Source organism: Heterocephalus glaber, unplaced genomic scaffold (assembly GCF_053883595.1).
Source record: "Heterocephalus glaber isolate CG9 unplaced genomic scaffold, H.glaber_assembly_v1.0 deba00001689, whole genome shotgun sequence".
Taxonomy (NCBI): Eukaryota; Metazoa; Chordata; class Mammalia; order Rodentia; family Bathyergidae; genus Heterocephalus; species Heterocephalus glaber.
This window is the reverse complement of record NW_028258414.1, coordinates 8,051,245-8,065,681: the sequence shown is the minus strand read 5'-3', so window position 1 is coordinate 8,065,681 and position 14,437 is coordinate 8,051,245. Positions and strand designations below refer to the sequence as shown.

The 14,437-nt window shown below is 49.1% G+C and overlaps 1 protein-coding gene and 1 non-coding gene across 2 annotated transcripts in view; both read left to right on the top strand.

The window, feature by feature from the left end:
• The first annotated feature begins 7,239 nt into the window (after window positions 1–7,239).
• Cilp (cartilage intermediate layer protein) overlaps window positions 7,240–14,437 on the top strand; it is a 40,261-nt gene continuing 33,063 nt past the window's right edge. Inside the window, exons 1-2 of the mRNA XM_087198972.1 lie at window positions 7,240–7,303; window positions 12,174–12,297. Of these exons, the coding sequence (XP_087055098.1) occupies window positions 12,278–12,297 (20 nt within the window). The 5' untranslated portion in view covers window positions 7,240–7,303; window positions 12,174–12,277. The remainder of the gene's footprint in view (window positions 7,304–12,173; window positions 12,298–14,437) is intronic.
• LOC147821844 (U6 spliceosomal RNA) lies at window positions 11,064–11,167 on the top strand. Its single transcript, XR_015446538.1, has one exon. It is a non-coding gene; the product is annotated as a U6 spliceosomal RNA (small nuclear RNA).

Sequence of the window (14,437 nt, the reverse complement as noted above, 5' to 3'; positions counted from 1 at the left end):
TTAAAAGTTATGGGCCGTGGACAACATTAAGGGGATTTATGAAAGGAAGTTGAAATTTAGCTTTCTGAAAAATCAATCTGGCTGCTGGTTGGAGCATGAATTTAGGATTATCCTGAGGATTAGAAGATCTGGTAGAATAGGGCCCAGCACAGGGTAAATAGCTGAGATGCACTGTTGTCGTGGTCTGTATTGTTTTTGTTTTTAAAGGCTCAACTGAGCAGGAACCCTGCAAAGGGGACAGAGCAGCTGTGTCCAGAGAAATAGGAGGAAACCAAAAGTGTCACAGAAGCCAGGAAGAAGAGGTGGACGAGCAGCATCAGTGCTGCCGAGAAATCGGGATTATACCCATGGAGCCTCTGCTGAGTTTGTTGCTGGTGTTGATGGCAGATTTGGCAGGAGTGGTTTCCATAGGGCACAAAGACCACGTGGCTGTGCCATCTTGGACACAGTTTCTGGGAGGTCTCAGTTCCTCAAGATTATGAGAAGCCCTGTTTTGGCCTGAATCTGGTCTTGTTCAGGCAGTGTTTATCTCAAACCTAGCCCTCTCTTTTTCCTATCTTCCCCGCCCCCCCACCCCCCAAAAGAGGAAAAAATGGTAATGTGGTACCTGATGTGATTGTGGAGACAGGAGGGTAAATAAAGAAGATCCTGCCCTCCAGGGAATCCAGACTGGTGGAGGGTCATCAGATAGGGGCTTGTGACAAGGGGGAAGGAAATCGCTAGAGCTGGGGGAGTTGCAGTGGGCAGGAAGGAAGGACAAGGGCAGGGCTCATTCTGACCCCTATGGTCCCTGGGCACTTTTGTCTTTGTATCCCTCCTTCCTCTGTAAGACAGTATTTAAAATTATATTTTACAACTGCATTGGTAAATGCAGAAAACTGAAAACATTTTCTTCCACTTAACATTGATTTTTTTCTTTTGTACGAGGAATCAAACTTAGGGCCTCACGCTTGCCAGGCAAGTGCTGCGCCGCTGAGCTACATCCCTAACTCTGATTTTTTTTCCTTCTGATTTTCAAAGAAATCAAAACATTTTCATACTGTGGGCCTTGGGCACTGTGGCTGCTTTGTCTAATGGATGAGTCAGCCCTGGACCTCTGGCTACCTGTGAATGAGGGGCACGAAGGAGGAAAACCCTCAAAGAGACCCTGCTCTATGTTCCACCAACTACAAATCTAAGACAGATCCTATAGGCCCATCAGCCCCAGGCAAGGGCAGGTTTGAGGGTGCTGGGGTTTGGGGGCTCAGGAGGTTGGCAGCGGGCCTCCTTGGGGGAGGAGGAAGCTCTGTCCTCAATGACAGAGGTGCCCAGGGACCAGGAGGTGGAGGACACCAGATGGAGGTTCAGTTGGAGCCACCTTCCAGTGGGGCCTGTATCTTGTGAAAAGTGACCCCCCCCCGCCTCTGTCACTAATGCCATTGTGGGGGGGGCGGCTGTGAGAGAGGTGGTGAGTGGGACTGTCACAGGTGAGGTGCCTGCTGGGAGGGGCCTTGAAACCTCGAAGCTGCCAAAGACAGGGTTTTCACTCTGCGGGGTTTGGGCTACGTGTACACATGTGGACGAGAGACATGGAGCAGGCGATGTGATTCAGTGTCATTTCTGATTAATTCCTTTCATTAAACACTGATTGCCTGCAAGCCCGGGGTGGGGCTGGGGGAGCTGGTTGGTGATTTAAAGAGCCCGAAACATATTTTTCTTTAGAATGTGGCCCCAGCACATCTGAGCCCATCCACCGCTAAGCCTGGGAGGTTTGCTTAGCATAGAATCAATCCATCACTTTGCCCTCCCTGTTGCCATGGTGATTCTCAGGCCCTGGGGTTGGATTCAGCCCCTCACACAAAAACAGGGCCACACCCCTCCCCAAACCCCCAGCCCCCTTCCCTCCCTCCCTCAGCCACCTTCCCTCCTCCATGCCCCACCTCCCGAAGAATTTTCCATCTCTCAGCCTTTGTTTGTTTTGCCTTTATCCGTGTCCACCCCCTCTCTCCGTGTCCACCCCCTCTCTCCACGGGTTTCTGTTTGTTTCCAAACTGTCTGGGGCCGTTCACCATGGAGAAGGACCTAGGCTGCCTCTAGCCCTGATCTGGTTAGAATAAGCCCCTCTCTGGCATTTTGGAACATCCAGAACAAATCAGGACATTGTGCAGCAAGATAGAAGCCACCGTCTCCACCCACTCTGCTGGCGCCCTTGTCCACCTGGAAGGGATTTTTTGAAAATTTCCAGTGTTCTGCTGCAGTGTTGGAGACTGAAGGGCAAGCAGCATTTACTGAAGCCTCGATACCAGCCCCTGGGCTACGCTTTGCTTATGTTAAGAGTCAGTGGTGACAAAAACAAACAAAAAACAAAACAAAAAGTCAGCGGTGAAATTGATGCTTCCTGGATTAAAATGGAACTGCAAGTCTCCTGGAGAACAGGGACTCAGTCATCTTTTACAGCCACATGTCTGAGTTGTGGGTACCCAAGATGAGTTTGCTGAGTGAATAAATGGCCAAAAAAGATGCAGGAAATTTCCTACCACAGCCAAGGGTAATGGGAGAATGCCAGCCAAAGGAGCTTGAAGTTTGATTGGACAGGAAAATGCTCTGGCAAGGCAGTGTGGGCAGGTGAGGGTTTCAGGCTGTTGCTTGATTTCAGGGAGTCCAGTCTTCTCTTTAAAGTACAAATGGTCCTGAGAGATTGATGCAATGCTTATTTATACCCATATGTAAATGACTAATAGCAAAGCCTTTCCCAAGAACAGGTTTTAGGAATGAATTGGGGGATGGTGCTTTTGATCCCATCTGAGGGTGGGTCCACTGGAATCAAATTTTGCTTTATCCCTATTTGGCCAAGGGAAGACCCCAGTGAAAACAGCAGTGGTGACATCAGCCAGGTCAGTCAAGCTGCCCACCACAGGGGCAGACAGGAGACAGGGCCAGTCTGAGTTCCCGGAAGCAGAGCTTGCAGATGGGTTTAAAGATGCAGTTTTGCTGTTCTTGAGCAAGTTGTCTCTGTCCCATATGGGTCCATAATAACATGTTGAGCAAAGATTTGTAGGGATTTAAAACTAGCACATCGTTTCTATTTTTAAAGGACTTGAGGGTGCTTGAAGAGCAGTGCCCTCTTCCATCTTTGGCCACTGGTCTCATTCACCCTCCTGGTATCGTGCACATACCTCCTCTCTGGGGCACCAGCACCCTATCCGCTCTCACTGGGCACTGCCAATGTGGCCTGCTGCCCCCTCCAGACATGTGTTCTGTGGGTACAGCAGTGCTTGGGCTCAGGGATTGCCTCAGGCATGGGGATGTGACCCAGTCACACACTAGAATCTCAATAAAATGAACCTCAGCTTTTGCTGGGACTCCCGGGAGACTTGCTTTTCCACTGGTCCTGGACATGACAGGCTAGCCTTTCTGCTGCTGTGTAACATTTCAGAATGACCACAACATGGTAGAAGGCAAGGCCACTGAGTCCTGAGACACTGAGTACTGAAGCCAGTGGTGCCTAACACCAAGCTTTGCATTTGGGTGACTAATAAATTCCCTTTTATTTAACAGTTGAAACCAGGTCTTGTGGAGAATAATAGGGAGAGATCTTTTTGGATTTTTGGTACCAGGGAGAGGGAGAGATCTTAACTGATGCTCTTTGCCATCCTGCAACAGCATGGCATCTGCTGTAAATGTGTTATTAACTACAGAAAGGTGTGACGTCCAAGCTGCCGAGTCTGGATGGGTGAAGTTTGAGTGTCTTGGTCCCTGGACTGTCCCCACAAGGTGCCCAAACCCGTGCAAGATGAGAGATGCACAAAGTACACAGAAAGCCAGCGTATTTTGTTCTGGGGGCTTCTGCAGCCTCGGTGCCGGTTTGGATCAGCTTGGGTTCCTCTCCAGAAAGGCTTCCTGCCTAGGAAACGCTGTGGTATTCTGAGGCCTGGATGCAGCACTCTACGGATTTGGCAGGGCGGGGTTCTAGGCTCCACAGAGGAGTCTGGTTTTCTGGAAGAATGGACGCTGGGCTGTAGCCACTGGAGAAGGGGTGAGGGACAAGGACCCTGCCACTTAGCAAGTGCCTCCTGCATGATGGACGTACTGAAAGAGTTAATGCTCGCAGTTTCCCTGCAAGAAGACATTGTAGAAGAAACAGGTTTAGAGAAATGATTTTTCCAGGGGAAAAGGCCAGAAGGAGGCAGGACGAGAGCCCATCCCAGAGCTAGAACATCAGCAAGGTGGGCAGCACAACAACATAGCTCTTATAGGGGCTGTGAGAGCAAAAGGGAGCTGGTTGGGTGCCATCGGGAGGCTGGAGTGCCAGCACCAGACTCAGGGCCTTTTCAACCTGAGGCCATCAGCTCTGCTTTGTTTTATAAGCAGGGGGCACCTGCAGTGCAAGAAATGGGTCTTGTGATGGGTCTCCCCGGATGCCCACTCTTGTACCCAGGGCCCTGGACTCAGCTCTGCTCACCCATACAGCCCTGTCCCCACAGACCCAGCAGGTGAACACAGAGATACCCACTGCACTGGATGTGGGGCAGGCAGGGGACCCCCCTCCCTCCCACCACTGCTGCTTGCTCTGAGCTCCAGCTGCCAGCCTGCTCTGATTATGATTTCTTCGAGGCCGAGCATCCAGGGGCTGCCAGCTGCCAAATCCTCCTGATTGTCTGAGATGTTCCCGACATCCAAGAATAAACAGTCTCCCCTGTCTGGCCAACTGTGCTGAGCAGCATTCCTGTCTTGGCCCATTTGCCTGGTGAGGCTGCAGCCTGTGTCCACCTCCAGCCGAGACCTGGGGGACCTGGAGAGGGGTGGAGGGACAGGGGAGGTCACCATGTGTCTCCAGTCTGGGCAGGACAGTCTCTTTGAGCCCCTATTTTGCTTCTGTCCTGGACATCATAGCCTCAAGCTGCTCGCAGCACAAGCCCTGAATTTGTGATGTGCCAGGGACTGTGGCACTGTCCCTGGGATTGGATCTCCTTTACCTGTGTCCACGTAAAGAGACACCTGTGTGATTCTAGCTAGCTCTGGAGTCGTGACACCAAAATGGCTCATTTTACTCAAGTAGACACAGTTGAGGTTGAAGGGGACTAGAACCCTGCCCTGTGATTCCTATGGCCTCGGAATACGGTGGACACTGTGACCACAGTGACGTCAGGGGCTTTGAAGGAGAGGAGCTGCCCATGTTTTTGGAGAGGAGCAGGGTGTTTTCATCTGGGCCTGTTTTGCAGATCAGGCTGGGCCATTTCCTGAGGAAGCAAGGCCCCTGGAAAGCACCATCCCCCGGGCGCTTCTAAATCATCCTGTCGTGAGCAGAGCTGGGGCAGCAGGGCCTGAGCACAGCTCTGCTGCTGTCCAGAGTCCAGCACCTGGCCTGGCCGGGGACTGGGGGCAGGGTCCTCAGGAGGGGGAACAACCCCAGTGTACATCATCTGCTTCTCTGTGGACAACTGGCCTGGGCCAGCGGGGGAGGATTTAGCACAGACTCCGCAGGCGGCCTATAGCGGGGAATTCCTCTAGGAGGCCGGCACAGACTGAAGGGAGGGAGGCAGACAGCGTGGGAGCCCCGGGCAGCCCGGGGTCTCTGTGGACAGGTGTCTCACTCCCGTCTGTCTCAGACCTACAGCTTTGCTTTTGTCGAACTCGGCAGATTAGAGTGGTCAGTGTGATTGGCGCAGTGTGGGCGGTTGGATACGGTTTCCCTGTGGGAGTCGGGTGCTCCTGTGTATGTATGTGTTCTGGATCAGCTGTGGATGTGGGTATTTTTTTTTTTTTGAGCTAGGGTCTGGCCATGTAGTGCAGACTGGCCTTGAACTCACTATGATGTGGCCCAGGCTGGCCTCGAACTGATGGCAGCCCTCCTGCCTCAGCCTCCAGAGTGCTAGCATTATAGCAATGTACCACCACACATGGCTGGATATAGGGGGTTTTTTGGGGGGTTTTTTGGTACCAGGGATTGAACTCAGGACTTCATGCTTGCAAGGCAGGTGCAGCACCACTGAGCTAAATCCCATTCGTTGTTTCATTCATAAAGTGCCTGGCTCACATACTCAACAGGTTATCTTTAAAGTGATTGCTCTGTGCCTAACGTTGCCCTGGCACTGGGAATTTAGAGAGGGATCTTTGGCCACATTAGAGCCATAGTGTGGCCACCTAAAGTATGAGCCTAATGCTGGGGTCCTTTCTTGCCTGTTTCCTCAGGGGAAAGGAACTGGGGCAAGTGAAGAGATTAAGAGTGTTACAGTACATCAGTCTAAGTGGCTCTGTGTGTGTCCTTGCCTGTGTAGACTTGTCTACTTTGTGAATGTCCACATGTATTTCTCTGTCTGTCTGACCTCCTAGAAGGCAGAGCTCATGGGTTTCCTGTCTTCCCTTCCCTTGGCTGGGTGGACTCAGGACTATGAGACAGGCTGGGGTGGTGGACGGGGCACTGACTGAAGAGTCTAAGATACAGGTCCTCCTGGGCGTGGTGGTGCACAACTGTAATCCCAGCGCTTGGAAGGCTGAGGCAAGAGGATTGCTCTGAGTTGGAGGCGAACCTGGGCTACATAGTGAGTTCAAGGCCAGCCTGAACTACAGAGTGAGACCCTGTCTCAAAAACAAAACAAAACAACCCCACCAAAAATAAACAGACCCTACATCCAGCTCAGACTCCTTCTGTGATCAGGCCTCAGTTTCCTCATTTGTAGGATGAAGAGACTGGGTTACCTCATCATTAACCATGTAGGCCTTTTTGGATTACAGGAGGGATATGCTTGATTCCTGAGTTAATTACTTTTTAGGGATCAACTGGGGAGATGCCTAGTTGTAGAAGCTTTGGGCTTAGCCAGAACTGGAATTGAACACCACCGTGCCATATGTGGCCTGTGTGTCCTTTGGAGTTATTTATCTCCCTCTAGAGTATCATGAAGATTAAAGAAAATAACGTGTAAAGTGTTGAGCATCAGCCAGGTGCTCAGTAGATGTTCAATAAACATTGGTTTCTAGCCTTTAGATTCTGGAGTCTTCAGTTTTCATGCCCTACTGATTCTAGTTCAGTGGGGATGTTGAGTAATTGGATTTGTTTAAACTACATGTCTAGGGAGTCCTGGGCTATCATCGTTGGGGGCAGTGGGGACAGTTGGAGAAAATCTGGCTCTTCCTTCCTCTGCCTTCCAAGAAGCTGCTGCCTCAGAGCTGTGTGTGAGCTGCTCTCCCCTCCCCTCCTCCATTCTCTGATGCGGACCCTTGGCATCTTCTGGTCTCCTGTACCTGCAGGTTCAAGCCCCTCTCCATCTGGTGCTGCAGGATGCTGAGCTAAGGAGGAGCAGGCCACAGGGTGGAGCTGGGTCAGGTAAGGCCAAGGGTTACCCGACATGTCCGTGCCTGCCTGCCCACATCCAGCCAGGGCAGCTGTCCCCCATGAGTGACACTGCTGTAGCGGCCAGTTGCTTTGCTTTACCCCTGGCATAGGTGACCTTAGGGCCCAGGAGCCCTGTGGAGACACAAAGGCCCCTGAGACTCCTGTTCCCTCAAGGGCTCTAGAATGGCTGAGGTCCAGTGGGGACAATACAGAGAGAGTTGGGGGAGGGCAGGAGACAAATCTTGGCCAGGGCTGGTAGGGGTGCCCATCCTGGGAATCCCCTGGAGCCTGTTAAAGCTGGTGGCTCCTTTGCCCTCCTGAAATATCCCTGACCTGGAGGGAATGAAGGAGGGGTCTAGGGTGCAGCCAGGCTTGCTGAGTTAGGAAATGCTCTCCCAGTGAGCTAGCTCACAGGCCCTCGGGCAGGGGGAGAGGATCTGCCCTGGAGGTCATGCTGGTCCCTGCTCTGACCCCATGCACAACTGGCTTGGTGGTCTCCCAGCTCCAGAGGTGCCAGGGAGTTGAGAGTCATTGAGCTGCAGATGACCCTCTGGGAGTCTCCATGATCCTGCCATATCTGGGTGGCTCTGTTTGGGGCCAGAACTGGGAATTTTCCTACTGTGAGGGAAAAAAAAAAAAAAGAAAGCAAAGGAGCAATGGGTGGGTTGTGGCCAAAGTAATGTGTTTAAGGAAATTTCTGCTTCATACTGGCCAGGACAGGGAATGTCTGGTCAAAGAGCTGCTGACAGCCAGGGTCTCTGTAAGTAAACAGGCCGCCTCTGAGGGCCGCCCTGAGCTCATTTCCCTCGGCAGTGTGAGCCAGTGATGTCACTGCAAGAGGGGCCTCTTGGTCATAGAGTTTGTCTGAGCAGGACTGAGGCTCAGTGATAGCGGGGCACCCAGACACTGGTGCCCAGTTATTGCAAACAGCTGCTTCCCAGCCAAGGTGCACTGTCGCCTCCTATACACCCCCTCCTGGGGACTTGGGCCACATCCTGACCCCTCAGTGGTGGAGGTGCTCCTGGGAAACCTGGGACAACTGTTCCGGGCCCAGGCTTCCTGCAGGGCTTCTCCCTCTTCGAGAGCTGGACCCCACAGAGAGGGGCATGCAGCTCGGTTCAATCACCAGGTGTGGCCACTGGAGGAGAGGCTTGTGTGGGCCCCATGCAGAGTGGACAGTGGCAACGTGCGCAGCACCTGTCTCCTGGGGCCAGGCAGCCAGGTCCCCAGGGAGTTTTCATGAGCAGAGAGCCCGGGTCAGGGAGGCCGAGAAGGGTGGCAGAGATGCCACAAAGCCCGCTCTGTGCCTCCTCCGCAGGCTCTTCCTGAGCGCTGAGCTTCAGATGACACTTTTATGGGGTTGAAAGGGAGCAGCTGCCAGGGGTTGGGACAGGCTCATCAGCACCCCGTCTCCCCCTGAACCCCCACCTCACCTCCTGGCGGGGGAATTAGGAACAGTGAGACTCCCAAGAAGAGAGGTGGCTGAAGCTTCTTGGGGGAAGGCCTGGGGCTTCCTTGTGCTTTTATGCATACCCTGAATCCTGGGCTGGCTTCACAGGGGCTCATCAGTCACACAGGCCCACCCCACATCCAACAGAGCATCCAGCTGGCCCACTCAGTGGCTGCCTGTGCAGCTCCGGGATGACCTGCAATCTCAGCCTGACCAAGGGGCTCCCTGAGGACCCGCCACGTCCCTGACTGTGGCCTGGCTGATTTGTCAATTATCCAACAAAGAGTCACTCAGCACCCTGCCTCGGTTGTGCCAAGTCTTCTGCTGGATGCAGAGGATACAAGACAGACAAGATTCCTGCCTTAGGGAGCTGACAAGAAGTAAACAATAATGAAACCGGATATGGTGCCCCACGCCTGTAATCCCAACATTTGGGAGGCTGAGGCAGGAGGGTCACCATGAATTTGAGGCCTGCCTGGGCTACATAGTGAGACTCTGAAGGTGCTAGCAGAAGCATGGAATGCTTTCATGTTTGGCTTTTTGAGATAGGGTCTCACTATGTGGCCCAGGCAACTTTTTTTTATAGTTAAAAATCTGCCAGGCATGGTAGTACATGCCTGTAATCCCACCATTCGGGAAGCTGTGGCAGGAGAATCTCTTGAGTTCAAGGCCAGTGTGGGTTACATAGTAAATTCAAGGCCAGCCTGAACTACATATCAAGACCTTGTTTAAACATAAATAAATAAATAAATACCCCCCCCCCCAAAACTTCCTACAAAGAAAACTCCAGGCTCAGACCCCTTTACAGGTAGATTCTTCCAAGGAAGAAATGCACCAATTTGATGTAAAAATCTTCCAGAAAATTGAAAAAGGAAGGAATACTTCCACGAAGCCAGCATTACCCCAAAGATATCTTAAGAAGAGAAAAGTAGGGCTGGGGATTTAGCTCAGTGGTACTGTGCCTGCCTTGCAACTCCAAGGTCCTGAGTTCGATCCCAGGTACTGCAAAATAAAAATTAAAAAAAAAAAAAAAAGAAAAGTACAGGTTACTATCAGTGAGCATAAATCCATAAGGTTTTTGTAAAAATTCTAGTACAGTAAACTCAGCAATGTATACAAAGATAATTCTTCATAAAAATGGATTTTACTCAGAAATGGCAGAGTTAAGTAACCTCTGCAAATCATTTGATGTAATTCACATATTTACAAACTGAAAAATACAAAAATATGTGTGACTGCAAATAGGTGCAGAAAAAGCATTTTAAGAAATCTAGCATTTATTTCTGATCTAAAAACAAAATAAAAGAAAGCACAACTCTCAGAAATGTAGAAAAGAAGGGAATTCCCATGGTCAGACATGAAGATGTTTCTGTCCTCCCAGCTACTCGGGAGGTGAGGTGGGAGGACCACTTGATCCCAGCTGTTTAGGGCCAGCCTGGGCACCATAGTGAGGCAGGCCCATCTTTAAAAAAAAAGGTAGGGGGGACTCCCTCAACCTAATAAATGCCACTTATGAATAGCTTGCTGCTCGTGTTATACTTAATGATTAAAGATTGACTGCTTTTCTTCTAGGACTGGGGAGACAAGAAGTATCTTTTTTTAAGCACTTCTGTATAAAATCATACTGATCTAACCAGTGCAGTATAATTACATACAATTTGGAAAGCATAAAGTAAAATTGTCTTTTCGTTGTTGTTATAGGGGATTGGACTGAAGGATGTTCTACCCCTGAGCTATATTCCCAGCCCTTTTTACTTTTTATTTTGAGACAGGGTCTCCCTAAATTGCCCAGGCTGGCCTTGAACTTGGGATCCTCCTGTATCTGCCTCCCAAGCAGTTGGGATTATAGACATGCAGCATTGTGCTTAGCAAAACTGTCTTTATTTACAAATGGCATGATTGGTATATATAGAAAATCCTCAGTAACACTGGAAAAGTACTAAAATAAGTTTAGCAAAATTGAAGCATACAAGATTGCTATGTAAAACAAAAAAGATTGCTATGTAAAAATAAGTTGTATTTCTATATATAGAAATTTGACATAAACAGTCCATTTATAATACCATAAAAAGTTGGGCTGGGGATTTAGCTCAGTGGTTCTGGCACCTGCCTCAAAAGCGCAAGGTCCTGAGTTTGATCCCCAGTACCCCCCAAAAAAGTATTAAATATTTAGGGATAAATCTGAAACACATATAAGACTTGTCCACTGAAAACTAGAGAACATTGTAGAGAAAAATTAATGAGAGAAATACTATGTTTATAGATTGGAAAACTTGATGTTTTCAAGATTATAATTCTCCTGTACTTGCTTCGGCAGAGCACATACTAAAATTGGAACGATACAGAGATTAGCATGGCCCCTCCGCAAGGATGACATGCAAATTTGTGATGTGTTCCATATTTAAAAAAAGAAAAGATTATAATTCTCCTTAAATGAATAAATAGATTCAAATAATTCCAATCAGTATCTCAGCAGATCCTTTTTGGTAATAATCAAAAAGGACCTTGAATTGCCAAAACAAGTTTTAAAAGTATAAAACTGGAGGACTACCTTAGTTTTTTTGTTTTCTTTGGTATCAGGGATGGAACTCAGGACCTTGTGCTTGCGAGGCAGGCGGAGGCACCACTGAGCTAAATCCCCAGCCTGGGATTTACCTTAGTTGACTTTGAGATTTACTGTACAGCTGGGTGTGGTGGCACACGCCTGTAATCCCAGCACTTGGGAGGTTGAGGCAGGAGGATTGAGAGTTCTAGGCCAGCCTGAGCAAGATCCTATTTAAATAAAAAAAAGAAGAATTGCTGGAGATTTAGCTCAGTGGTTCAGCTGCCTGCTTTGGAAGCCCAAGGTCCCAAGTTCCATCCCGGTACCAAAAAAAAAAAAGGAATTACTAGAAAGCTATGGTAATCAAGACAGTCAGTATAATATTCACGTAAAGATAAACATACATGAGCCAGGGATTTAGGTCAGTGGTTCTGCTGCCTGCCTCACAAGTGCAAGGTCTGGAGTTTGATCCCCAGTACCAAAAGAAAAAAAAAAAGATAAACATACATGGAACTGGAACAGCTGGTTATCTGTGTGAGGAAAAAAATTGAACCTCTACCCTAACTTCACACCATACCTGAAGATTAATTCAGATGGGTCACAGACCTACATGTAAGAGTAAAACCCATAAAACTAGCCCAACTAGGTGACCCAGTCATTCCTCTTTTAGGTATTGACCCAAGGAAAAAGCAGAAATCCACACAGACATGTATGCATGAATGGTATAAGAGCTTTACTTATATTAGCTTAGAACTCAAATGTTCATCGTCAGGAAAATAAAATTATGAGACTTTCATATAGTGGGATACTTATTACTCAGAATAAAGAGAAATGTGTGGTTTTTTTGTTTGTTTGTTTTTTCCTTCCAGTACCAGAAATCAAACTCAGGACCTTGCACTTGTGAGGCAGGCGCAGTGGCACTGAGTGAGCTAAATCCCTGGCCCTGACAGATGTGTTATTGACTGTGAACAACATGGATGAATCTCAAAATCAGTAAGTCATAGAAAAAAGTGCTTATTATATTGTTCCACATATATAATATTCTAGAAAATGAGCCGAGTGTGGTGGCGCGTACCTGTAATCCCAGCACTCTGGAGGCTGAGGCAGGAGGATCGCCTTGAGTTCAAGGGCCAGCCTGAGCTAAATGAGATACTGTCTCCAAAAAAAACCCCCAAATAAATAAATAAATTCTAGAAAATGCAAACAAGTATATAATGACATAAAGCAGATTAATGAATACTTGCAGGTGGTCGGGGATTTAGCTCAGTGGTTCCGCTGCCTGCCTCGCAAGCACAAGGTTCCGAGTTCGATCTCTGGTACCAAAAAAAACAAACAAAACTGCTTCAGAATACGTGCAGGTGCGAAGTGAGGAAAGGAGAGCTGGATTTCAAAGGTGCATAGGAAGACTTTTGCCGACACAGATATGTTTATTGTATTGATGATCTCACGGGTATACATATGTTAAAATGTATCAAATTGTACACTTCAAGTGTGCCATTAATAGTGTGGCAACTATAGCTCAAGATGTTCAAAAAACAGCAACTCAATTAAGAAAATGTTTTTGGGCCGGGGATTTAGCTCAGTGGCACCACACCTGCCTTTCAGGAACAAGGTCGAGTTTGATGCCCGGTACCAAAAAAAAAAGTTTTTAATCCCTCTGGCTGCTGTGAGGAGAAGGGGCTGAGGCGGGTGAGAGAGGAGGCTGGGGTTCCCGGAAGGCTGGTGCCATCCTCTGAGTGAGATGCTGGTGCCTGTGATGATAGGGAAATGGAGGGCCGTGAACCAATGCGAGAGACGTTTTGAGACCTAAGCTGTGAGGCTTGCTTGCAGTTTGGCTGTAGAGCAAGGGGGCAGCAGAGAAATCTAGGGAGGCTAAAACATTTCCCACTGCAGCTCTGGGTACCTGGGGAAGCCTGGGCCAGGGACAGACTTATGGGTGTCTCTCTGTCTCTTTGCAATACTGGAGATTGAACCCAGGGCCTTAGCACTGAGCTATATTATATCCCTAGACCTTTTGTATTTTTTATTTAGAGACAGGGTCTCACTAATTTGTTAAGTTTCCCAGGCTGGGTTCGAACTTGCCATCCTCCTGCTTCAGCTTCCCAGACTTCTGAGATTCCAGGCATGTACCACCACGCCCAGGAAGAGGTTCTCTTTTTGCCTGGAGATGCCTGGGCCCCATGAGAATAATCTGGGTGGAGATGAAATTTGGAGGATGTTAACAAATCATATCTGAAAGCCAAATGAATGGATGAGATCATGTAGGGAGAGAGAATAGAGGAAAAGAAAAGAAGTCTGAGCTGAACCAGGGCCACACGAACATTTAGAGGTCTCCTGAAGGAGGGGGCCCATAAAGCACATCAGGAAGGAGCAACTGGACAGGACTGACTGTGCTCATTTCCTGTGGCTGATGTAACAAAATCTTAATGTATTCTCTCCCAGCTCTGGAGCCCAGAAACTCAAAATCAGATCCCTGGGCTGAACTGAAGTGTTGGCAGTGCCACATCTCTCTGGAGGCTCCAGGGGGAGATTCTGGACCTTGACTCTTCCAGCTCTGCTCCCTGTTGACATTTTTGACGAGGGGTCACATCACCCCCGATCTCCCTCCCCCTCCATGGTCACATTACCTTCTTCTGCATCACATCGTCCTCTACGTTACTCTTGTAAGAACACCTGTCATACACCTACATAAGCCAGCATGCTCTCTTCATCTGGAGATCTTTAATTATACCCACAAAGGTCCTTTCACCCCACAAGGTCACATTCACAGGTCCTGTGAATGAGGAGGTAGGCATGTCTTTGGGGGTCACCTTTAAATCCAAGACAAATGGAAAGAGTGGCTTATTGAGCAATGGAAGATGGCAGGACTTCTGGTGTCTGGGAGGAGGGCCTGAAGAGGTCCCTCAAATGCAGGGTGTAGGAGTATACCCCCACTCCCTTCTCCAGCAGGAGGTATAGGCCAGGGCTGCAGCTGCCTTGCACACATGTGGGAGGGCCTCCTGGGAGGGGTGGAGACAGGATCCTCCCTGCCTTGGAGCCCTGACTCAGTGTCTAGTGGGGGCATCCACACAGCAGACAAAGCCAGGTTGAAGTTGCACCATCTGTTCACGTTGCTCTCCGGTATGTGATCCGC